The 26,235-nt window shown below is 40.0% G+C and overlaps 3 protein-coding genes across 13 annotated transcripts; 1 reads left to right on the forward strand and 2 right to left on the reverse strand.

The window, feature by feature from the left end:
* Positions 1-3,168: 3,168 nt before the first annotated feature.
* gltpa (glycolipid transfer protein a) lies at positions 3,169-6,907 on the reverse strand. The gene is made up of 6 exons (XM_026322836.1): positions 6,765-6,907; positions 6,412-6,564; positions 4,572-4,630; positions 4,329-4,462; positions 4,104-4,254; positions 3,169-3,972 (listed from the first exon to the last, which is right to left on the reverse strand). The coding sequence occupies exons 2-6, from the start codon at positions 6,512-6,514 to the stop codon at positions 3,790-3,792; spliced, it is 630 nt and encodes a 209-aa protein (XP_026178621.1). The 5' UTR covers positions 6,515-6,564; positions 6,765-6,907; the 3' UTR covers positions 3,169-3,789.
* Positions 6,908-7,692: 785 nt separating this feature from the next.
* tchp (trichoplein, keratin filament binding) lies at positions 7,693-11,685 on the forward strand. The gene is made up of 13 exons (XM_026322797.1): positions 7,693-7,834; positions 8,129-8,323; positions 8,957-9,167; positions 9,261-9,317; positions 9,601-9,669; positions 9,896-10,069; positions 10,144-10,256; positions 10,340-10,406; positions 10,511-10,683; positions 10,774-10,855; positions 10,943-11,128; positions 11,299-11,442; positions 11,548-11,685. The coding sequence occupies exons 2-13, from the start codon at positions 8,133-8,135 to the stop codon at positions 11,578-11,580; spliced, it is 1,500 nt and encodes a 499-aa protein (XP_026178582.1). The 5' UTR covers positions 7,693-7,834; positions 8,129-8,132; the 3' UTR covers positions 11,581-11,685.
* A 575-nt stretch (positions 11,686-12,260) lies between these two features.
* git2a (G protein-coupled receptor kinase interacting ArfGAP 2a) lies at positions 12,261-26,018 on the reverse strand. 11 transcript variants are annotated; one of them, XM_026322755.2, is made up of 22 exons: positions 25,666-26,017; positions 22,886-23,019; positions 22,423-22,535; positions 22,162-22,267; positions 21,964-22,050; positions 21,741-21,871; positions 21,548-21,642; positions 21,419-21,464; positions 20,934-20,985; positions 20,767-20,839; positions 20,530-20,627; positions 20,315-20,426; positions 20,074-20,216; positions 19,836-19,985; positions 17,661-17,909; positions 17,337-17,387; positions 16,694-16,783; positions 15,357-15,439; positions 14,996-15,187; positions 14,605-14,765; positions 14,032-14,095; positions 13,534-13,675 (listed from the first exon to the last, which is right to left on the reverse strand). In XM_026322755.2, exons 1-21 carry the CDS (start codon positions 25,715-25,717, stop codon positions 14,058-14,060), a joined length of 2,256 nt encoding a protein of 751 aa, XP_026178540.1. In that variant the 5' UTR covers positions 25,718-26,017; the 3' UTR covers positions 13,534-13,675; positions 14,032-14,057. The 11 variants fall into 11 exon arrangements, with proteins under 11 accessions (XP_026178548.1, XP_026178538.1, XP_026178536.1 ...); XM_026322763.2 differs by lacking the exon at positions 17,337-17,387 and having other exon boundaries at positions 12,261-13,675; positions 14,634-14,765; positions 25,666-26,018; XM_026322753.2 differs by lacking the exon at positions 14,605-14,765 and having other exon boundaries at positions 12,261-13,675; positions 20,934-20,982.
* Between the last annotated feature and the right edge of the window lie 217 nt (positions 26,019-26,235).

Here is a 26,235-nt window from a genome sequence, read left to right on the forward strand (position 1 = left end):
TAATTTAAAGTGTAAAAATAGCAAAAAACACTGCAGCAAAACTAACATTAAACTGTTAAAATAACATTACATAGTAATTGATATGTAATTTGGTATGGAAATAACTAATAATAATAAAATAATCCACTCAGCTCATTCACCACTAGTGTTTGGTGCGTCCATCCATAAATTCATTATCTGTACTTCTTGTCCTGTTGAGCTGCAGGATACCAAGACGTGGGGATCTAGTTTCCCAGTGGGAAAAAAAATAAAAAATGGAATATGTAGCAGAAACAGAGAGGGAGCGTTGCGAAGTGTGAAGTCTCAGTAAATGGCAACCGTAGCGGATATTATGTCGATATCTGTCGATCTGCCCGCCCCTGGTTTTTGAGCTCTCTAAAGTGTCTCCCTTATTCCTGGAAATAGTAAAACCAGTTTGGGCAGTTTACATGTAATCACTAGAATAATGTGGTGTCAACAGGATATAATGTTTCTTCCCCTGACTGTGTTGATACAGTCATTTTACAGTTGTTGCCCTATGAAACAGACGGGATTTAATGTTAGGCCTTGATTTACAGTGGGTACAGAAAGTATTCAGACCCCTTTAAATTTTTCACTCTTTGTGTCATTGCAGCCATTTGCCAAAATCAAAAAAGTTCATTTTATTTCTCATTAATGTACACTCAGCACCCCATCTTGACAGAAAAAAGCAGAAATGTAGAAATTTTTGCAAATTTATTAAAAAAGAAAAACTGAAATATCACATGGTCATAAGTATTCAGACCCTGTGCTCAGTATTGAGTAGAAGCACCCTTTTGAACTAGTACAGCCATGAGTCTTCTTGGGAATGATGCAACAAGTTTTTCACACCTGGATTTGGGGATCCTCTGCCATTCTTCCTTGCAGATCCTCTCCAGTTCGGTCAGGGTGGATGGTGAACGTTGGTGGACAGCCATTTTCAGGTCTCTCCAGAGATGCTCAATTGGGTTTAGGTCAGGGCTCTGGCTGGGCCAGTCAAGAACGGTCACAGAGTTGTTCCGAAGCCACTCCTTTGTTATTTTAGCTGTGTGCTTAGGGTCATTGTCCTGTTGAAAGGTGAACCTTCGGCCCAGTCTGAGGTCCTGAGCACTCTGGAAGAGGTTTTCTTCCAGGATATCTCTGTACTTGGAACACATTCATCTTTCCTTCAATTGCAACCAGTCGTCCTGTCCCTGCAGCTGAAAAACACCCCCACAACATGATGCTCCCACCACCATGTTTCACTGTAGGGATTGTATTGGGCAGGTGATGAGCAGTGCCTGGTTTTCTCCACACATACCGCCTAGAATTAACGCCAAAAAGTTCAATCTTGGTCTCATCAGACCAGAGAATCTTATTTCTCATAGTCTGGGAGTCCTTCATGTGTTTTTTGGCAAACTCTATGCAGGCTTTCATGTGTCTTGCACTGAGGAGAGGCTTCCGTTGGGCCACTCTGCCATAAAGCCCTGACTGGTGAAGCGCTTTACGTCTCTCACCAAGGCTCTTCTCCCATGATCGCTCAGTTTGGCTGGATGGCCAGGTCTAGGAAGAGTTCTGGTCGTCCCAAACTTTTTCCATTTGAGGATTATGGAGGCCACTGTGCTCTTAGGAACCTTGAGTGCTGCAGAAATTCTTTTGTAACCTTGGCCAGATCTGTGCCTTGCCACAATTCTGTCTCTGAGCTCCTTGGGCAGTTCCTTCGACCTCATGATTCTCATTTGCTCTGACATGCACTGTGAGCTGTGAGGTCTTATATAGACAGGTGTGTGCCTTTCCTAATCAAGTCCAATCAGTTTAATTAAACACAGCTGGACTCCAATGAAGGAGCAGAACCATCTCAAGGAGGATCAGAAGAAATGGACAGCATGTGAGTTAAATATGAGTGTCACTGCAAAGGGTCTGAATACTTATGACCATGTGATATTTCAGTTTTTCTTTTTTAATAAATTTGCAAAAATTTCTACATTTCTGTTTTTTTCTGTCAAGAAGGGGTGCTGAGTGTACATTAATGAGAAATAAAATGAACTTTTTTGATTTTGGCAAATGGCTGCAATGACACAAAGAGTGAAAAATTTAAAGGGGTCTGAATACTTTCCGTACCCACTGTAAGTGTGTCATTGGTAAGTCACTCAACTTATTGTTGACATGATTCCTCCTTTTCCATAGTAAGTTGATCAAACAACTCCGCCAGAAGGTCCATTTAGTAGCTTTTTTTAAGCTTTCCATCCCAGTTTTCACAGAATCAGACATGTTCAATTGTTTTTTTTTTAAGACTTCATTCATGCTGACTTAAACGCCCTGAGGGAAAGTTCATTCTTATTGTCCTATCCCAGTTTTATTGCTGAAAAAACATAGCTGCAGAGATTTTCTTATTTCACAAAAACTGACCCATTTCTCAACTATTCAAACTCAAACAATCAGGTGGACTGAAGTTTAATAAATCTGGAATGTGGGGTGACCCAGACAAAGGGAGCATGAAACACCACACACAAAAGAAAAATAGGTGTCTTGGTTCAGTGATTGAAATACATGGACTGATTTATTTACTCGTGTTTATATAGTGAAATATTAACAAATCCTTGGGCTGTAGTTGACCTCTACAGAGTGTACGTGGTAATGTTAAGCCTAAAGTAAGAGGCAGAATTAGAAATATGTAATTATAAAATACAGCAGAGTGTTGAGTTATTCTTATTGATGTGTTTACATACAGAATAAGCTGCATTTTCATGTTGCCGCAGGTTAAAGTGAAGCTATTTATAACTGTATTGTGTCATTTATTTATAACAGTACATCCTGTTTTATGTGATGACCAGATGATTTATATAAAATGCAGATCTTTAAAGTAATAAGTAACAGTTGGTGTTATAGGAGTGAATATGGAGTAGGAATATACACAAAAATATTGATAGTATATGTACCTTGATTTGTACTAATCAACAAATCTGGAGGAAGTATTTATTAATGTGTTTGTAGTGAAAAATATCATGGAAAATTGCAAAGATATACAAGAAGTAAATGAATAAAGAAATAAAAGAAGAAAAGAAAGGACTAATACTGCCAAACACACGACTGTTGCAAATATGTTTATTGCAAATAATGGTTTTAAAAATATACACACTCCAATATAATTTCAGCCACAAAAGACTACAGACAAGCATTTCAGTCACTCAAGCTTAGCTGAAAACCATCAACATAACCTCTACAATAACAACAAAAGGCTGGAATATAACATTTCTTGTTTTCTCAACAATGATGTTTAAAGAACATGAACCTGAGAGCAGAGTGGACTGAAAAACACTGCTTTAAAGAAATGTAAATCCTGCATAGCAAAGGATAACAGAGGCAAACCAGCCCTTCAATAATAATTAACATTTTGTTCTTATTGCCTGGTCTGCCTGGTTCACACTAACGTATATGTATACAAAATATACAGTGTATATATGATAAAAGACAGAAAAGCTGACATGGTCACTTAAATGATCCAAAATTTCAGCTAAAGGCACAAACAGCTGTGTAGTATTAAAAGTATCTTCAGTATGCAGTATTTACACCAGCTTTTAAAGAAAACACAAAAGAAAAAGAAAATTTATTAAATGTAAGGTAAAGGGAATCAAATGCTGTCATTATTATGTTTTATGTAGCTTAGTATATATACAATTATAAAAACACCAAACGTCAAATATGTAAGCCACAGTCCTATATTTCAGTGAGAGCTAAACGGCGCCAAGTCAAGACATACAGAAGTGTAAATGACTTTGTAAACTAAGTGGAGGGAAGAGGAGCAGCCTACAGTCACACTGTGTAGTCAAGCTCAGCATTCATCTTATTGTACATATCATAAATAGCATCAACAGTGACAGAGAAGTTAATGAGGAATTTTCTGATTTTCTCAAAGCATTCCTCCTCCTTCACATCCCGGCCCTTGGAGAGGGCCTTCAGGAAATCTGACTTATATGGAGCTGCAAATAGAGCTGCCTAAAAACAAACACATGTATAATCTCAACATCTTGCCTTTTAAATGCTCAGTGGTACATTTTTTAACAAATAACACTAAATCATATATCTGTGTTTTAGATATGTGTCTCATAAAAGTCAAGTGAACTCACCTTGAAAAGCTGCTGCACCAACCAACCATGGTACTTTTTCAGGGCTATTTCATAGGCTTTGGTGACATTGACTCGAATGAGGTTTGGGTTCTTGTCATCCTTTTCCCCGTCTACCAAGCTCTGAAGGAAGACTTGGATAAATTTTAGACCCCTGTTTAAAAAGAGAATATGCACAGTTATTATTGTTACAGAGCTTGCTAACAATAAAAACCACAAATGTCAAACCTTTTTAGCCACATAAGAGCCAACGTTGCTCCAACTTTGGGCCATTCTGCTCCATGCATTTCTTTCTCTGCCTCCAAAATCTGCTGAAGTGTCTTGAACCGCCCTGGGTTGGTATCATACACTGCCCTGATTTTCTAATTGTTAAAACAATGCATTTTATATATTGTTACTATTATAAAAATGAATGCGTAATACAAGAGCAGAGTAACAGATTTTACTGAAGTCAAGAATAACTGTACTTACTGTGATGTTCCCAGATATGTCAGCTTTGATTGGTGCAAAAATAGTAGAACCGAGGCAGTCTGAGGACAAATATTTACACGGGGTGTAATACATGTAAAAAATACTTATTTATTATTTAGAAGTGTTAAAACTTAAGTGCAAAAAAATGTGACTTGCACACAAGTTTTTTTTTGAGTATCAAAGTTTTAAATTCTGTTCTTAAATGCCAATTATTTAAACTTCTTATATTTTTAATGCACCATTGAAAACCATCACATTTTTCAACAGATTTCCTTCATGTAAGAATGAACTATTAATTGCAGAAACATGGTTTAAATAAATGTTTTAACAAATTTGTTGCCGACATACAACAAACTTTAAGTGGCAGTACGGTAACACTGGAAAGGTTAATGTACCAGGCCAGATACATTGACACAGTAGTATTATTAAGGTGTCATTTATTTGGGCTATCAGAAGACCTGAGTATTTGGTGACAGGATTGTGAACAAAGAGACATCTAGAGTCCTCAACCTCACACGGCTTCTGGTCACACAACAGGCAGCTTTCAACCCCTGAGCTGTTAGTGGAAACTACTCAGTCCTGCTGATGTGACGTGTGGTCACAGCACTGACGGCAACATATCTTGTTTCGGACACATCCTCGTCTTGAAAAGTATGGTTTTCTCTATATTTTCCACTTTTTTACAGGACAGGGATTTTTGTTACAAATACAAGGTGCTTTTGGGATCTATAGGCAATTAAACAGAAACTAAAAGTCCGTGAATGCATCTGTATCAACAGCATCATTTGTTCAGTTCTGGGCCTGTTGACAGGCTCGCACCTTCGCTTATGTGTTAATTAGTCTTCCTCTCAGTGTGATGTTGGCATTGTTAAACTGCTCACACTTAAAATAAACATAAAAATATAAGATATGCTGCTATGATGTGTACAACAAAACTAACAGGATAGTGAGGAGTTGTTAATCAAATACTGTCTGCAAGGTCCAGGAAAATAGGTCTAATTAGGCAAAATCATTTTTAAAATCCCGTTTCAAAGGATGGTGACTGTACAGGGCTTTAATTGCTTGTAGGAAAGTCGGCCAAGAAATTTCTACGTCAGGAAAAATAATGTGGAAAGAAGGAAAGAGTTTAATATCAACATCTGAGGTGGTTCCAGTCAAGGGTTTCACATGGCAATTTCAATAGAGGACCTTTGGCATATTAATACAGAATGAAGTTGCACAAAGATGCCCCAGTGCACCATGCCACCAGTGAATGGGCACAGGGAACTCAACACCGTACTAATCAATTTTCACAACTTAAAATCCAGGCCAGTGGATTAAATTATGCATGCTAAAGCACTTTGGAGAGCTTGATGGAGAGACATACGATCCAAAAAAGATTATCATTTAGAAAGATTAAGATCGTTTCATTAGGCTTGACAAAAGTGTTTTGACAGATTTCTCTCACAACAGGCTCTGGGTTTATTAATCAAAGTCAAACCAATCCCACATGAAAAATTCAGGTTGGTGGAAAACAAGTCTACGGCAGGGGGCTACTTTTGAAATAAAATCCTGCATTATTTGTGTCTCTTTGGTCAATTTAACAGTCTGCAACACTTGAATTATACAGCACTATATATCCACATGCTGAAAACTAATGATCACTTTGTCAGTTCCATCAATCTGTAACAGAATAATCATTAAAACAAGCTGAAAGAAATAAATGTGTGGACAGTGGAGGCCCATTTCCCCGCAGGCGGTGACATCTGGGAAGATTTTCACAATTGTTTCCACATAAGTTCATATCGAGGAATGTCACTATGTGGTCTCTACTGTGTCACACTGTGGAAACCTCACTTACCAAAGAACGGTGGAAGGTATGACACAGCTTCCAGAAAGGGTCTCGTCTCCACCTGTCTGTCAGCTGGTAGCTGTCTGAACTGGTGCTCCATTAACAGAGACATCTCTTTAGACTCACTGGTACCTCTGAAGAGACTGCAACAGGCTGTCAACACTCCACAGCAGATTTACAGTGACACCAGGAGAAACTGTGTGCGAATCAACACACACACCTTTCTTTCTTTCTCTCTCTTTCCCTCTCTCTCTCTCTCTCTCTCTCTCTCTCTCTCTCTCTCTCTCTCTCTGTCTCTCTCTCTCTTTCTCTCTCTCTCTCTTACACACACACACACACACACACACACACAAGTCACTCACATCAAACCCAGCTGATGGTGAGCTATCCAGTCGTCACGTGATCGACGTGTTACTGATAGATGCGGGTCATCGCCACCTGTCGGATAAAAGGGCTGATAAAGGCGCTGACGCAGAAGCTCAGACCAAACACAAGCAGCACCTGATGTGCTCCAGTCAGCTGACACCAGTCTTCCTCTGCGGTTAATCACATATTTTGCTTTACTGCCAACTAATGGAGTTTTGTGGAACACATCTGAATGAAAAAAGCAAGTTACCTAATTTATAATTAATTATATTATATTTCAAAATAAATGTAGGCGGGGCCCATAGGAGTGAGTGTGAGTGTGTGTGGTCGTTTGTCTTTGTGTCTCTATATGTGGCCTTGTGATGGACTGGTGACCTGTCCAGGGTGTACTCCTGCCTTCCACCCAAAGAGAGCTGGGATAGGCTCCAGCAGATCCCTGTGACCCTGGTTAAGGAATAAGCAGGTATTGAAAATGGATGGATGGATGGATGGATGGATGGATGGATGTAGGCGGGCTTTAAATGCCCAGGTAAATCTAACACAAGGGGGTATATGGAGCAGAGCCTCTGAATTAAATGACATTTCTCATTGGAAAGACAATCAAACCACCACAAAAGAGACATAACAGTAACACAGCTATAACGGGACACAAAACAACTACACTGCCCCCAAGTCTGCTGTCTAAAGTAAGGATCGGTGCCTCGTAGCGTGCACGTATATGCACAGGGGCCCATTTCTCATACTCAAATAATTAACTAACCTGTTATCCTAGCGATAAAGTGCATTTCTTCATGTTCTGAGTAAATATGTAATTTAAAAACTAAAGGAATAAATTATTGGGGTTTTTTTTAAAGAAACACGTTTCGCGTTTTCGTCCGGTTATTAATTTTGACCTTTGCTTCATCCCGTAGCGTGGGAGTAACTAGGAAGTGTATCAGTAACTAAGGAAAACTGGGAGGCTTGTATAAAGGCGAGATTTCTTTGCCAGAAACTACAAAGAAAATGAAAAATATCGAGTGATTTCAGGAGCCACAAAGATAAAGCAGTCCTGTTTGAAACAGAAAGGGTGAGTAGGTCTCATTTGTCGAGCTAAAAGGTCCTTAACTACATAAATATGATAGTAGAGTAACACTAACGCTGCATTTACCGAAATTGTTTGGAGCCTAATTTTTCTTAAATCATAAACGTAACATCGTCAAGAGCAAAGAAGTGACGTCAAGTGTAACTTTTCTGTTTTTACTGTGGCCTTTATCGTCGGCTTAATGCAGAAATTGTGTTTGGCGTTAAGGAAACCTAAGGTTAACGCAAAGTATTATAAAACAGTTGAGCTCATGTTGTATGCTGGTTATTATTGATTCAGGTCTATGGCTCTACCGACCCTCTCGGCTTATGTGCCTAGTCGGTCCCGGGTGCTGGCCGGACAGCTGGCCCGGCAGCGGGAGCGGGAGGCCCGGTTGCGACAGCAGTGGGAGCTGCATGCTCATTACTTCAGCGAGCAGAGTGTCCGCAGCCAGAGACAGGCGGCGTGGAGCTCCTGTCACTCCTACCAGCAGAGGTAACTTCATCCACCCACGCTGTTCTGACTAGTTACACTGGTGAACATGGGTCTACATTGTTTTTATACCATTTCTCTTTCATATCCATGAATACATGTCACTGTATGTAATCATCCCACAGGCCTATATATCCAAAGTCTCTCCAACACAGAAGTGACAAAACTGGTTTTAAAAGAATCACTGATGACAAAGTAATGCTCCCAGAAAAAGAACATAGGAAAAAGAATCAGCTGGTTTAATTTTTTCTTCACAACAAATAAATGACCAGAAGGGCGATCTTCAAGGTATAGTCAATGTGGTGAGACACACAAGTAATTAGGATAAAATAATGAATTTTTATATTTCTATTTAATGTTGTTAATAGTATTATTGGTATTTCTCAGCTATTTAGGCATATAAATAGGACTAGCCAATAATAACATTGCTGCTACTTCTGCTAAAAAGAAAGAGGGAACTGTGATGTGAAGTGTACACCACATTTATAATTATAAATATTAAAATGTATGGTGATACAGTGTTTGTGCATCTGTACATGTATGTGTGTATTTTTTGAATAACTACAAGCATAATAATGCACCGTGTGTCTAGTATATGCCCTGTCAACTCAAGTTTTACTTCCACTGTTTTGTCAGTATGTCAGCATACCATAAGCAGAGACTGGAAGAGGAGAGGAAGGCCAGCCTGGAGCAGCGCAGGAATCGGCTCAGGGCCATGCTTCAAGAGGAGCAGGACCGGCTGGAGGCAGAGCTTCGGGAAATGGTCCCTGACAGGAGCACATTAGCAAGTCAGTTGGTGCAAAAAACAGAAGACCTTCGTACAGCAAGAGAGGAAAGAAGAAAAAAGGTAATTGCACTATATATTGTACATTTGCTTTTCAGTACCATCATGATCTGCCACCAGTATATAATCCCTGATGCTTCTGTTTTTTATCTCTAGCTTGCACAAGAACTGCTGAGGGAGCATTGGAAGAAAAACAACCCAAAGTTACGAGAGGTAGCCAAGTTTAAAATCTTTAATGCAGACTGACTGTTGATGAAGTGATAAATAGCCTCAGCAATGTAGTGGTCATCCTGTATGTGAAGAAAAGAAAAGAGACACTTTTAGTTAAGATGTCCATTTGATCTGGAAACTAATAGGACTTGTGATGCAGATATTCCATGACTTTCTGTTAACCTGAATCCAATGTTGACTCAGGAGAATAAAATATTCTGGTATCCTTTCCGGTAAGGGTCAGGTTCATCAGTAACTCTGTCTGCTCTATGCTCTCGACCCACAGGTCGAGTCTGCATTACATAAAGATCATGTTGTCAGCCAATGGCAGGAGCAGATTTCTGAGAAGAAACAGGTAGGACTGTTATTGCACCTTCAATTTCTGTCTGTCATCTAGTTGTAGTTGTGAAACTTTATCGTTACTCCTTTATGTGACTAATTATTTATGTAGCATATGCATTTTTTATTCAACAGTGCTCATGTCATCTTTGAGCACAGTTTCAGCTCTGAAATATAGGAAGGTTAATTCCCTTAACATGATACTTAATTGAGAATTATTTGACGTGCCTCCCAAAATGCAGCAAGACCTGGCAGAACAGGAAGAGAAGAGACACTTTGAAAACGAATATGAGAGGACCCGAAAAGAGGTTCTGGAGAGGATGAAGCAAGAGGAGCAGAACAGGAAAGCAGAGGAGCGCAAGAGAGCAGAAGAACTTCGAAAACAGATGCAAGAACTGAAGCTGAGGGAACAAGAGGTATTCAGATCTTAGACAAAGTATTTCTAACTGAAAAATGATTTTGCAGATTGAAACATTGTTCTCTCTTTCAGGCCTCTCGGCTAAAGAAAGAGCAGGAGGCTCTGCTGGTCCAGCAGTGGGAGCTGGAGAAGATAGAGGAGGAAAGGAATAAAGCGGAGGAAAGGCGAAAGAAGTCTGAGATGGGGTAAGGGAAACTATTTCTGCACAAGTTGGATGATTATTCTAGCCAGTGATGTTATTGGTTTGATAGAATTTGTGTTCCACCAGACATTTCTTGATCCGTCAATATCGAGCTCAGCTGAAGCGGAGAGCCCAGCAAGTGCAGGAGGAGCTGGTTTGTCTACTTCATCCTTTGTTGCTGCAGTTTTTTTTTTTTCAATACATAATCTACACTGCCTGACTTTCAACACCTGCCTTGAACTCCTCTATACCTACCAGGAAGCTGATCGTAAAATCCTAGCAGCCTTGCTGGAAGGAGAGCAGGAGGACAGGAGGATGGAGGCCACACGAAGGGAAAGGGCTATTGCTGATGCTGCCTGGATGAAACGTGTGATTGAAGAGCAGCTTCAGTTAGAGCGGGAGAGGGAGGCTGAGTTTGACCTCTTATACAGGTGAGCACCAAGATTCAGTAAACTCTGACTCGGCAGGAAGAGACTTCTGCTTTTCTTCAAGCACAAACCAATGTATCAATGATGTTTTAGAGAAGAAGCTCAACATGTATGGGAGAAACGAGAAGCACAGTGGGAGAAGGAGAGGAAAGCCAGAGAGCGGCTAATGCATGAGGTGAATTATTTTAAATGGCATTTACAGTGAAATTTGAAACATTTGTTTGCTCAATAACAGCTTTCCTTTTTGTTTTTTCTTGGAAAGGTGCTTGCAGGGAGGCAGCAGCAGCTAGAGCTGAAGATGCAGAAAAACCGTGAGGCTCAGGAGGAATCCCTGAGGAGACGAGAAGAGCTGATCCAGAAGCTGGAGCTGGAGAGAGAAACCAGACGACATGAGAAGGAACAAGAACAGGGCCGTAGGACAGCGCGGATGCAAGAGATAAATGCTCAGGTTGGCACATATTGTAGTGGTCTTTGTTTTCATAGTCATTGTGAACCTCAAGACACCTAGCCCAACTCTCTGCTAGCATGTAATATAGTGAACTCAGAATACAGGATCAGATTGTGTTTTCTTTTCTTTTATAATAACAGACCTATGATTTTTTTGTGTTTATACCATAGGTGGAGCAGCAGCGCAGAGAGCAGTGGGAAGAACAGTGCAGGATAGAGCAGGAGGAAAAGGAGGAGAGGGAGGCGCTTCAAATTCAGGAGGAGGAGCAGAGGCTGGAGATGCAGAGAATGGCCAAGAAGGGGTACCAGGAGAAGGTAAAAGATGAAAGAGTGATTGTCCTAAATGTTCATATTTCAAGCTCTTATAATGATTTAAAATGTTATCAATATTAAAATATGCTTTGACACTGCCCCTTTTAGATTCACAGCAGACCTCGATCAGCCTGGACCTGAGCAACCTATAAGACTGAATCAAAACAGAATTGTGAGAAGTGTATTTTTCTATGTGTAAGTAACTTCATGTGTTTTGAAGTGTGTCTCAAAACAATAATCATATGCCCATGTGTGAATCGTAACTGATATTGGTGACTGTAAGTGATCCTCGTATCCATATTGGCCCTAAAGATGCCAAATTGATTTGTCTAACTAAAAACTGCATGTTATGTTTGTCTAGAATTTAAAATAGATTTTTGCAAAGATAGGATGAAATTTTGTCTCCTCTCCCTTCCTGTATCTCTTACATTGGGACCACAGGGATGTTTTCATCGCTGATATGGAGACGAAGAATAATGCCATCAACTCATAACTTTTTCATAACACATATAGATATGTGAGTATTGTTTCAAAAGGTCTTAAGAAGAGTGTGAATCTATCCTTTTAATGCATTTTAAAGAATTGACAAATGAGGCCATATATTTTGGCATCTTGATTTTAATAATTTAATACAGGTTATTTGAATATGTAGGCAATGAAGGGTTTTTTGCACTTTTAGAGCTTTTTAAGAAGTTTATATTTTCTATGCTGAATTTGTAGACTGTTTATTAAAACTGTGTCAAGTCAAATTAGTTCAGTGTTTTCTGTTAAGGAGCAGAAAGTGGAGCATGATCAATACAAAATCAGGCAACCAGACTTACTACAGTTATAAATTAAGTTTATTTAGAAAATAATTATTTTTCCAAAGTGCAACTTAACAGCTGCATCCTATACATCCCTGCACTCCATTCAAGTACAGAGAGGGTCATTACATTGATCAGATTATAAACCGACGATGAACTCTGAAAGACTGTGTGATGATGAAGTTTGGGTTGCACCATAATACACAAAACATCTAGAGTCCTATCCCGTATGATGCACATTAAATCCAAAAACTAGCAGCAACAGAACAGAGCACAAAACACATGGACATACATAGAACATGACCATTACTTCTAAATATCTTGCAATATCACCAAAACTGCAGTGACACAAGAATGCAGAATACACTGCAGTGTGGAGCCTGGTAGAAACACACCAAATCGTTCACAACAAAATCTTGGTGCTGGTGAAGAGTACAACTTGGCCCCTGATCAAGTGTTATTTGCATTCACTGCGTCGACAAATGGGCATACATAAATAGCTGCAGTAAGGGCACACAGACTGGACTACACTCGGAGAAGGAACAAACCATAAAAATAGTTTTTTTGATGCAACAAATATTTGCACTGCAGAGCTACAAAATGTGCATAAATGAAGTTCCCAACACTTAATGGATGTTAATTAAATAGTCAATTTGCGTTTGAAGATTAAACTTAATAGTATAATGATGCTTCTTGCACAGTGAAATTATTGAGATGAAACTCCTTTAGCTACATGAGTGTTTACAATAGCATCCAATGACAGTTGATCAATGACTTATTTATGGCTTTTCAGCATTCATGTCTGGCTTTGACCTGATAACATTAACCTGTATGATCACATTATTTACTGTACTGTGCTTGGTTCCTTTTTGTCAGTGAAAGGTATTTATGATTAAACGTTATGTGTAAGAGCAGCTTGCTAATTGCTGCAGAGTAATCTAGAAACCATTCTTTTCCCAGCCTGCTAGCTTCTACATGTTGTCAAGACATACATTTTTTTGAAAGTTTAAGTTTTACCTTAAGACAAATTGTGCTATTACATCAACAGCTGGGTATCCCTAAGTCAGGTTGCTGACTTTTTTCCCTTGACATAGTTTGTCCAGAGTTGTCTTTAAATATTGTCAATACTCATTCATAAATTTTAAAAAATGTATGTGTATACCACAAATTAAAAAAAAAAACAACCAATTCATTATAACAAAACTGAGATGTAAGTGCTGTTAGTTGGTATTCTCCTTTGTGGTAACAGTGACAAGCTGCTTAGCAGCCTTGGCAATGTCATAAGCACATTGGATGACCTGCTGGGTGACCAGCTGCATGTCCGGTCCTGGGCAGCCATCTGAAGACACCGCCTTCCTGCACTCGCTCTGAAGCCGATACGCACTGGAGGTCAACAAGCGCAGAGAGCTTCTCACAGTCTCTGAGCGTGGCTTCTGCAGAGAAAGGTTAAAATATCTTAATACTCGGGGTTAACCGATTTGTGCAAAAAGAAATCTTAGCCCACCACAATGACTTCTCCTGGTGCATTACTGAATCCAGCAATAACCTACTTTGATTTTTCTACCTTACTGTCTCTGTTTTTAAAACACTAACACACACATATTTACACACAGCAATATATTATATATATAATATATTTAGGAGCAATGTATTGCTTTTTTAAAATTTGTATAAGGTAAAATAACATCACAGATTTGTTCAGTCTGGACCTTGAAATTCTGGTTCCTTTGCTTCTAAAACAAATAAATTGGAGACTGATCCTAAAATATATAGAGGGTTGTTTTCATACCTTGGGAAAGAGGGCAGCCATTTCTGTTACAGCCACATGTATTCTTTCTGAGCAGGGTATGAAGCTGTGAGGAGAACAGGTTTGTTGATGAGTTCAGCATATTGTTGTTCCCTCTAAACAAATCTTAAAATTATAAAATGAATTTTGATGAAATATGTATTAACCTAAACATATGACATGCAAATCAACATAAACCATATCATATACGCAACACACTGTGCATTATCATCTTCAACTCCAGGTTAATGTCAACTAAAACATGCTCTTTAACATACATTTTGTGCACAATTTAGAATTGTAAGTACAAGACATTTTAATTCTATGACACCGTTTGTATTTATGCAAATGGGCCGAATATATATAGGCACATCAAGCTGAAAAATCCATTACACTGTTGGCTATTTTTCAAAAGCAAGTCATCGCATAGATGAAGAGAAAATGAGACCAAGTTTGAAGCACATTGAGTACATTCAAGCACACAGTAGCATATTAAGAAACAGATTGTTAGAAGGTGAGACAGAAGACAAAGTATGAAACAGAAACTGTGTGACAGAGAGGAAAATAAAACTGTGCCTGGGAGGCAGGGACAGAAGCCAGAGTACCAGGAGGTGGGGTCAGGGGACCGAAGGCTGAGTGTCTGAAGGGAGGGGGGGGCCTTCTCGGCCCAGGGTACCAGAGTGCTGAAACATCCCAGGCTGTGCCTGAGCCGGCGCACACCTTCACGCTCACATGGTCTGCTCACAGGGGTGAGGGGCGGGGACACCATGACACCAAAACAACATGATAACAGCAAAGCAGAGTGGAAGTAGAATGATGGGGAAGAGGCAACAGAAGAAAAGGGAAATGATAGACAATCAACACAACTAAACACAATAATAATATGTAAGGGGAACTTCAGGAAATGAAAGCTAAAGAGAAGAGACTAGACTGAAAAAGGAGAAGCCTTTTCTCCCTCGATTCTGACCTGTCATGTTTGTTCTCCTGAGCAGCTCTCAACAGCTCTTGGATATTCTTGGTGATCTGCTCTGTTTTGCGGATGACGTCTTCTGTGCTGGGAAGCGTGGGGTCTGACTCCATCTCCAAGTCATCCAGCTCAGGAACAGAGCTACCCTCCCCCAGCCAACCAGTGCTCCTCAGCCTCCCCCTTCTGCACAAACTGCAGAAGGAAAAATCACAAAAAAAAAAAAAAATTATGTCTATTGCTAAAGCCTCTTTTTATTGATCTTAGTCTTTTCTTACAGAAAACAGCACACTATTAAACCTGAAAACCGCTTAAAACTGCATTTAAGAGTTGGAAAACAGTCTCTTTGTTAGTATACACTTACCCTGAATCATCTATCTCAGAGTCATTGAATGTGTTGTCATAGTCACTTTCTGGCATGCTGCTTTGCTTCTCCAATTTGGAGGCCTAGAAGGAAGAGAGAAGATGAAAAAAAAAAACAAAACAAAAAAGAAACCGATAATACATATTGTGCAAGACGCTATAAACTAGAAATAGCTGTGGTAAAATCACAATTGTAATACTACTTATGTGAAATTAACAAACAAAGCACATATACATTTTAAATGTACTCCTTTCTGTTTGAAGCAGGGACGTCCAATAACATGACAAATCAGTGATTAATACAAACAAAAAGCGGTGCAGATGACTCAAGAGTGAAACTAGCTGTGGAGCAAGGGAGAATAACCACTATAAAGCATTCAGTACAGGTTTAGTTCAACAGACTGTGATGTTCAAATAGTTTATTCTCATCAGTACGACACAATCCTGAAATCGATCTGATCTGTGGCACATTATTTTGTGCAAGGAAACCTGTGAACTCTTCAAGTAAGGGTGGATTTACAAATTACATAACATAGCTAGAAACATTACATCAGAACCATGACACATAAGTTTACCCTGCAAACTGAAAAAAAAAAACCTAAATCACAAGCAAAATGGAAATGCCCCGCCTTCACACCAGACAAGCTTCTCTGATGCTTACTCAAAACTACATTTACAAGCAGGAAGCAGTCAAACAGCTACACTGAAGCTGCACAGGCCTATTGTACTTGATCATTCCATCTATGTCCAAGAGCCTAAACAAACGTCTCACACCTGTATGCAGCACTAACTTTTTCCCTCTGAATTAACAAATGATCACATCTGTAAACAATTCCTGGATCTCCAGTCTTTGGGGGTTACTGCTGGAAGTGAGAGCATGCTGTTTGAAGCTTACTGCGCAAAACAGCAGAGCATCGGTTAGACTTAGATGTGCGATTTCAGCATTTGTTAGGGTAAAAACAACTTCTCTTCATGATAAGCATTCTCAGTTAATAACAGGAAATTCCCTTTTTAAAACATAAACTCCTACAGGTTTCTAGAAAAAAAGCTTTAAAATGAGCAAATATTGCATCAGTAATGCACTCAGGCAAACATTTTGGCTTTACAAAACTACAAATTTTCATTTGTTCAGCTGCGCGAGGAGGATGATGCTGATGGAGGCAGGTATCTGATGGTAAGGGCAGCCGGTGGAGGGTTGGCTCATGCAGCAGGGCAGAAAGGGAGCAGGATATGGAAGACAGAGCAACATGAGGGAGGAGGAAGAGGTAGAAATGGTAATGGTCTCCAAGTGGATTTGCTGTGTCCCACAAGGTTGGACAGGGTGAGGATGTACTTAACCTTTTGAGCGCTTTCGTCCTTTGACCAAGACAGGGTGGATGGAAATGAGGGGAGGGATGAAGAGGTGGTCACAAAAGCGCCCCTTTCTGTCTAAAGACAGGGTTCAAATCACATTATAAGGACACATATTTCTTTAATAAATAAAAATAAATAAATAAATAAAAGAACCATTCCATTCATACAAACTAAAAGTGGGATGAATGAGATTATTTGTGCTAAAAGTCTCTTCAAACCAGTTGTGGCTTAATCTGATACTGTATATTGAGAATGGAGTCAATGAAAAGCTACATCTGTGCAATGACAATGACCATCATTTTCAGGATTAGAAAATGTAATTAGTGTGGAAGGGTGATCTTAAGATACGTCAATGTTATGTAGACAAATTAAAAGAGCTTAGTTGTTTTTACAGATTATCCTCCATTATTTGGCTCCAAACTATTTCCTTTTTGAGCAGTGGACTGAAGACTCACCAAAAATGTTGATTCTTAGGCTCAAATTTAAAAGCATAAATATCCCATATGAATCAAAGAGAGATAATCCAAACAGATGAGAAGGTGAGTGTGTGGATTTATCATGCATTACAAAACACAGTGTATTTGTATGGTAGTTTTAATGCTTCATCAACATAAATCACAGTACAAACCTTCAGATCTTGTAATAACAGCATCTTCTTGCTTGTACAACTAAGTTCTGTCTAAAAACAAAAAAAACCCAGCAGCACTCCCATAGACAGATGATGTCTCAAAACTGTACAAAATAGGAATTGACTAGCTGTATCTAAATGCATGGCATTGTGCTTTTTGATGACTGGTGCAGCAATACCAGTGGCACAATGAGTAACAAAAAATGTAAAAAAAAAACAGGCAGAGAATAGGGGTTTGCAGAAAGGGTGAAGACGAGGGAAAGTCAGAGAAACAGGCAGATGAGAGGAAATGGCAAAGGAGAGCAGGGAACAGGTCTTACTTACATGAGGTGGGAAGGGTTGCAGGGTGGGGATACACTCCTCAGGGTAGGGAGTTTCTCCTTTAGGGAGATAGGGCTTCAGGCCTGAGCCGGTCTCATACATAGACATGGGCCGACTGGCCCGCGCAGACTGCCGGCGTTTCAGGGCTGAGGGGCTCGAGGGGTCGGGGTAGTCTGAACCGCTGGGGATCTGATAGATATTGGTTGTGACCTGCCGCCTGAGAGAGGTGTTCTCACTTTGCAGAGATTGCAGCTGGAAGAGACGGGTCAGCAATATACTAAGAGGTGCTCTGAGCAAAGCAAGCTTTGTTCCCTGTTCTGATCCATTCTGTCTTTAAAGCATACCACTTCAGCTTTTATCCCATTATTTCTCTAAATATTTATATCAAAGCCAGTTTGATATATTTGATGCTATTCCCATGGTACAGAATGTTCAGTGAATATCTGGATATTGCTCTCAAAAAAAAAAAAAAAAAAAAAAAAAAAAGCAGCCACAGAACCAGTTTCTGACACCACAAATAACGAAAACCTGAAGCTGCTTCAGTGAATTTCTTTTTGGGGATTAGTAAAGTCAATCTCAAAGAACTTTTTTAAAAATCTGCTTTGTACACAACCATGTACACTTTGCCACAGAATCATCTGGAGTTCTGCCACAACATCCACAAAGTTGATCATCCCTGCGCTTGTTACTGTAACAGTCTCCAGTTGATGACAATATCCAGTAGTCTCTAACTGTCAGAGACAAATTCATATAAACAAGATCTCATCTGAACCAACTTACATCACAGGAATAACACAATCAATTTTGCTTTGGAAGGAATTTTTCTCTTGATCTCAAAAAAATAAATAAATAAAGATAAATGAAGATAAATAAATGCAAAGCAAGTGATAAGCAAGCAAAAGATCGTTGCACAGGTAAGCAACACAAGTGCAGTTTAAATCAAAGTTGCAGCTAAAGTACAGACAGACAGACTCGAAAATTACGAGAAGGTAAAAGGAATTTAAAAATGAACAGGAGAAACTGGCTTTAACTAATACTTGCTTTCAGTGTGAATAAATGGCAGATCCTGGCAGCTGATGAGTGCCCCACATCTTTACTCCACCACATCTTTACTCCATATACAGTACAAGTCAAAGGTCTGACACACTTTCTCATTCAATTCAATGGTAAAGTGTGTCCAAACATTTGACAGGTAGTGTAAATGTGGTCTTTGTTGAGAATCTGTTCACACCTAATGTGTGCTCCATGACTGCTGCAGAATGAGAAAAATGACCTTGGGTGCAAAACCAAGAGAGTCGTCCCCCCAAAAAAATAACAGACATTCTGCATCCTCCTTCCAATCAGCCAAACGAAAGCACTTTTAGCATAAGAAAAACAGAAATGTAACCTCATTGTCATAATAAGTAGCTGACATGCTTGCAATATCTGTGGCCAGAAACAGATATCTTTTGTTTCAAGACATAGACTAGCTAAGTTGAAGGACAGCAGATACATTTGTGCCAAATGTCAAACTTAACATTGTTGCGTCTATAAATCAGCAGAAACAGTGTTCCAGGTTTGTATCAGCCAAGGAGTACGCTTTCTATGAAATGTGACCAGAGAACAATACATTTATATGGACTAAAGGATGTTACCAAAATCATCCAAAAACACTCTATGCAGTAAATACAGTATATGTGATGAAGCAAGGCACACAAATACAATTTTCGTTAGGTATTAAAAAAATATTGTTAATTACAAAAAAACATGCTTGTTAGTAAAATTAAAAGGTAACTCTGATTTTTATATTACAAAAAAAAAAAAAAAAAAAATGGGACTAACTGTTATGTTATTAACTGGAGCAAGGATGCATTTGTTCTTCTCAAACCAAAACCAGAACAACAACAACAACAACAAAAATCTCCAGTTGACATTCAAAGCTCTGAAATTAAACATGCTGGCCAAACAGAGGGCGGACCAGAGCAGGGTGTCACAGCAGCCCGTGTGTGTAACCGAGCATTCCTATTCAAGTTGTTCGGTCCTCATTACAACGCACAGGCTGGGCCTCCACACCAGAGAGCGACCACACCGGGCAGGAGAAGAGCTCTGCGGGCCGCTGTGACGCCCCCCCTCCTCCTCCAACCCCTTCAGTCCGACCCCTTTGTGTTAGTGATCTTATTGGTGGAGCGCGGGGGATACCTTTTTCTGCATCAGCCTCAGCTCGTCACTCAGGTTGTTGTTGGCTTTCATGAGTTGTTGGATCTTGACTTCAGAGGCAGAGAGTGCGTTCTTCACCTCCAAATATTCATGCATAGTAATAGGGCCGTCTGAGAGATCGGAGTCCAGACTCTGGTGGGAAGAACACAAAACAGTAAATACACGTAGAAGAAAACGAGCCACTTTCAGGTCTTAATTTGTGAAAGTGATTCCGCAGTACTTTGGTCCTATCTCCTTTGCTTGAGGAGACCTCTTGATCTGTATCCTCATCCGACGCCACACTGTCGTAGTCAGGCTGGTCATTGTCCTGGCTGTCACTACAGTGCCTGAGGGCCACACGCTTCAGGATAAGTTCGACATTATCTGGAATGAAGTGACACAGAGTGAAATGCTTACATCCATGTTCTGCTTAAATTTCCACTGCCAGAATAAGATCACCGGTCAAAGTAACAGGCACTGACCTTTGGGACTGGCTACTGAATTCCCTTGTTGTCTGCGCTTAGCATCACTTAGTATGTCGATCACGAGAGTTGCAAATTCATGTGCGTTAAACCGTGCAAGCTTTTGTCGCCCCTAAATGGAAAAAATAAATAAAAAAATAATCTCCAACATAATATGAAAATGAATACATGTGAAGGACAAACAGTGAAGTGTGAGTTCAGTGAAGTCGACTTGCCTGGTTTCGTGTTGATGAATACTCTGGATTCACAGGAAGAAAAGGCACCACCGTCGTCTCAGTCACCAGAGTGCTGTGATTCTGTGTGGTCAACCACACTACATGTAACAGAAGAAGAAGAAGAAAATCAGTAGTGTCCGGTTCTACTTAGTACAACAACAGCAGTGATATTTATTTTTATCCGTGTGAGGATATTCTCAGGACACAATACAACGTAAACTTTTTTTTTCTTTTTACCCGCATCAGTCTCTCGTCTGTCCACCTCATCATACACATCCATGGCCAGCTCCTCAAATAAATGATTACTGAGCTGCATCACAATGAGGAAATGGTACTTTGTCAGACGTGAGTGAGAGAGAGGAAAAAGGTCAGCAGAACCGAACACTTCAACACTTCATACTTACCGACTGTAGTTTCTTCTTCGCTGCTTTGGCCAGGTCTGATAAATCCAGACTGCTGCAACCAAAAAAAAAGCTCATAAATATAAATGCTGCTGAAATGTTAGGTCATCGTGATGCCTACATCATTCTGATCATTACTTACATGTTCCTTATCCATCATAAGAGAGCAATGAAAAAGATGAAATGTAACATATAAGAAAGACATTCAGTCATTGTTCTGTTACAGTAGAGTTGTTTGGAATACGAGTTGAAAGTTAAGAGTTTTTTGGAAAGCACAACATTACAAGGCTTTTGGTTAAGTCGACTCCATTACTCTGTTTCCTTCAGCTCAGATCACAGACGCTGCAGTGAGCTCAGCAGCGTGTCAGAACAGGCCTCAGAGCAAAATTACAATAGAGCAAAACAACTGCCTCACTGCACTCACTTTGTTGGCTCGATTAAGATGGACCCATTTACTTATTTTAAACTTTCAGCTAAAGGTTTCCTACCTGTCAGCCATCTGTGGAACAATGAAGTGCTGGCCATTTTTATGATCTGAAAAGAACAACGGGGATGACTGCACCATTTCTTTTAAACATGTGTGGTCATTTCAATAGCGGCTCTCTCTCACTGCACACCTGGTTTTCTCCCACACAGGTAGAACGCCAGTCGATCTGTTAGTTCATACTGAATCTCAACCAGTCTGTCTGCCAGGTCATGGTGGCCCGCTTCCCTACAAAAGCATGTGTTTAAACAACGCTTTATAACACTGTGATTGTCCCAAATATGTCTGTAACATTTTGTTTTCGAAGATTACTGATAACAGCTAACCTTGCATAGTCAATGGGAGTTTTGCCATTGCTGTCAGGGGCTCCAGGATCTGCCCCATACACAGTTAACAGCTCAGCCTGAGACACTTGTCCTGCCTTTGCAGCTACATGCAGGGGGGTGTTTCCTTTTTCCTGGAGGAGAGGCAAAATTAAGACCTGAAATCAATAGAGAATCCAATGCAAAGATGGAAATGAAGGTTTCAGATAGAGTGGGTGAAACTTACTGGGTGAAAAAAATTTGCTTGTGCTCCCAGAGATAGTAACCTCAAACAGGTCTCGAGATTCCCAGTGCGAACGCTTGAATGAAGTTGCTGCACGGGAGAAATTGCACACAAGCAACTATCACTATGATTGGATAAAACATTGTACAAAATGGTGTTTCAGTTTTTCCCTAGTCACTGCGAGCAGCTATTGCTTCATACCTTGCTTAAATCCTTGGCTGTCAAGTTGTCATCCTCCCGGCAAGGCATGCGATGGACAAATGCCAACATTTGATATTTGGCTCTTATAAACTCTGACTTGTTTGGGCTTTTGGGGCAACGTGAAACATTGAGGTTCAAAAAGAAAAAAAGAGAGAGGCAATGAATTAGCAAGTACATATTAATAAAGCTCATTGAACAATCCATTTTTTTTATTAAATTAATATCGAGAGATTCATTACTTTCAAAACAATTATGACTCACTGCAGTTTGTCCTGAGGGTTAGCCTTGCGTTTTCCACTCATCACAGATGCAGGGTCCAGAAGGGAGTGCTCCCATATTGAATTGGCACCATTGCTGTATAATGTCTGAACCATCTAGGTGAAATACGGTAAAATGTGTCTCACTGATTTAGAGTGCAGGTTGCTGACTGGCTGTTAATGATCCCCTTCCTGAACAAACACTTTCTATATCTGGACAGAATCAATACACCTCAGGGCAGCTTAATGTATAGCTGTTGTCAATAGATTTATCTTGAGCAAAGATAAAGGCCTGTTGAATTTTAAACTGCAGTAATACAGGCTGTTTTCAAGGATAACATGACCTCAAAGCATTACCAGGAGAACAATTCAGCTTCATTACCTGGAAAAAAAAGTTTTAACGGTCAAGAGTATAAAGCTATGTAAAGTGAATGTAAACATAACACTTTGCTGTGTGGGGTTATTACCTGTAGCTGTGTAGGAGGCCATGGTGTGTGCGTCAGGTGGCGGACCTGGGAGCTATGTCTTCCCAGACTTCGATGAACACTGCAGCACTCATCGCAAATCAACACGCCCCGATTCACCGAGGCCCAGCGAGGTTCTGAGAGGAAAGAGAAAATTAATGATCCTTCCAGTGATCTAATTGATGAACCACAGCTCAATAAAGATGAAATTTAAGGAGTAGCTTAAAACACATCTCAAGTCCATTGTGTAACATCATTGAAGGTAGACAGACAGGCGCTTACTCCTCTGAACAATAGACCTTGATCGCAGTTCGAAATGATTTATACGACATCAGTAAGTCATGGGAGCAGGCAACATGTTCCTTTATTACAACGTAGTTTATTTTGAGTCAGTCCCACACATACCATCCTGCTGCCGGAAATACTCACTTGGAGCACCAAATGTGCATTAATCCACGGCTGAAAATAGTCCCGAACTATACCCAATTTAGTCCTGCTTGTGAAGCACTTGCTGAAAACTACATTACCTAGTCATTTCAGAGAACTACTGAGCATTCTTGAAAATGAAATTGTATATTTTTTTCCGTGTTTTAAAGGTTTACATCCTCAATAAGACCAAAAGGGTTTGGGCCTTAGTGTTACAGAGAAGGACGGAAAAGCAGGACGTCCTGAGAGACAGACAAATTGTTAGTGTTTTGATTAGATTTTATGACAGTAAAGGAAAATACAGAATGATGTCGGTCTTATCCTGTAAAACCTCTGAGTGCTCAGCTCAGACCCATTTATTTAGATTAATGTAACAATCAACCGTTAACACAATGTAGGGCACAAATATTACAGACTGTGAAATTCAGGTTAGACCGTTGTTAAACCTTTAATTATCCCAAGATCCCTTAAGGAGGCTTTTACTCTTCATGCTGACTGACACAATATAACAAGAACAAAGAAAGGCAAACTGCAGAGGGCTGTAATAAGGGTAGACCTAACATGCATTAAAGGCTCTTTGGACCCCAGAGTTACTGTAGGCGAAGCCGTGCATCATGTAAAAAGGAAGTGAGGCCTAGCAAATGTAAACTGAAGTCCCTCAGCTCTTTATTGTTGAGCAACAGAGCTGCTTCCTCTTGCAGAACACTGTAAAAAACAAATGCTTTAAGGAGCGTTTGTGCTGTATTTTCAGGTGCTGCACTGTGTTAAGTATTCAGGCCGCATGTTCTTACAAGTTTCAGTATACTCGGTGAGCAAAACAAATATGTTTACTTCACCTTGACCTATCAGGCACACTATCTATAGTCTAAACCGAGACTTCTTCTCAAGAGATACTGTGAATTCGTATGACAGTCTGACAGGCAGACCGAGGGGCTGGCGCTGTGACACGACAGACAGTGCAGACTAAGTGTCTTAGCAGCAGCTGAGGTGTAGGAGGAACAGCTGCAGGAGTTGCTGGTCAGATTCTGACACCTGGTCCCCAGAGTCCCCTCCTAACTTACTCTCCACCCAGAAAACAGTGCTGCTGACTTGCCTCTTTCATCCTTTCCTCAACAAGTGCTGCTAAATTTAATACGACATCTTGAAACTCTAAAAATATCCATACCCAACAACTGATAACAGTCGTATGGAGGGGCAATCCAGTCCAGCTGCTGTGGAGACCTTGGCGGGAGGAGGTGTGGGGGGCTTAAACCAGTTTGAATGACATGATGAGAAATATGGTACTAATAACCGGAGTGATTCTGCATATTTAGTATAGTTGTGTTTATTTTTTTTATTGTTCAACAGACAAGCAATTTTTAATGCTGGCTATCCATTTAGAAACACACACACACTATTCTCTCGCAGGATATCATAAGTATACTACATTGTGTTGCCAAATAGAAAAAACTTCTGCATTGAAAGCATGTAGTCAATTCACTTAGCATCCTGTTTTGCTTCCTGTGACTGCTGAAAAACATCACGTCATTTCTATATAATTGGAACTTCAGAAAATACCTCAGACACAATGCAACTACTTCTAGAGAGGTTTCACAGGATGTTTGGTTGTCAATGCTTAATTCCATTTTTCTCACATTCCTAGTACTACTTAAGAAAAACAAATCATTGTTAGAAGATGCAGATATTGTTCTGATGGAATATAATGTGTAGTATTTCCTCCACTACAGATACCATAGTACAATGTCTGGTTCAATCTGATAACAATATTTTTTATTTAGGTTGAGGGTGTAAAAATGTAACTTTGAAATATTGTTTCACCAATCAATATGTATAAAGAAAACATTTCTATTTTCATTTATGCCCTAAATCACATTAGTATCAGTGGAAGGTAAAGTTGTACTTCAATCTAGTTGTACTTCAGAAATAACAGGGAGCTTACAGAGCTCTGGGATAACATTGCATTAAGGATGATTATATTTCCGATGTGCTGGACAGCTCTGCACAACACAGATGCTTTTTCAAAAGCACATATTTCTCCCCCGTGACAACCCTGTGCAAAACAACTTTGCAATCAGAGTAATGCAGATGAAAAATAAAATCCCTGCCCGTTTATTTAGAGCAAGCAACAAAAAGACAGCTGCTGCTGCAGGTCTTGTTGCATCCTCAGCCCTGCGAGCTAAAACGTTAGTCAACAGCAAACAGTAAACATAGCACACCTACGTTACTCTGAGCAAGACAGCACCATCTGCCAGCAGTGATAATCTCATTCATACCACAAAAGTGAAGTGCAAGACTGTGGCTTCCTGAGTTTTAAGGAGCTGTGAATAATAAATATAACGTGCACGGGGATTTCTTACCGGGCACACTGCAATCGGCGCAAACCTCGGTGTTTCGCAGGCGTTTAGACATCCTTTACTCGGGGAGAAATGCCCTTTAAAACGAGCTCAGTGTTATATGCGCTGAGCTAATCATTGATTCCTCTGCGTGGATGCCATCCGTGTTAGCTAAACCGAGCTAATTAAAAACAATCCAAACCAAGCCGTTCCGTCTTTGGCGCCGTTTGCGTTATAACCATTATAACGTTACCCAAACAGGAGTAAGTTGCGTGCCTGCAACTTATCTGACTCAGTATCGGACGAGCTAACGGGCTTATGTCTGCTTGGTAGGTTCCTCCTCGGTGTGTGGCGGAGCTACAACAAACCGAGTGGCAGCTGCTGCGGATATGACCTACTCTTTATGGGACATTTTGCCCAGAAACTGGCCTCTCAGGAGATCAACTTCTACAAATAACAGCATAGTAGAAATAAGGTTTTGGTGTCTTTTGGGGACCAAATCCCAATCGTGTCCTTGATTTTTTACAGCTACAATTAAAAATGACTCCTAAATACAACATAATGTGTTTGGGGGTTTGGGTTGTAAACAGCCTG

Source organism: Mastacembelus armatus, chromosome 9, assembly GCF_900324485.2.
Source record: "Mastacembelus armatus chromosome 9, fMasArm1.2, whole genome shotgun sequence".
In the NCBI taxonomy this organism is placed as follows: Eukaryota; Metazoa; Chordata; class Actinopteri; order Synbranchiformes; family Mastacembelidae; genus Mastacembelus; species Mastacembelus armatus.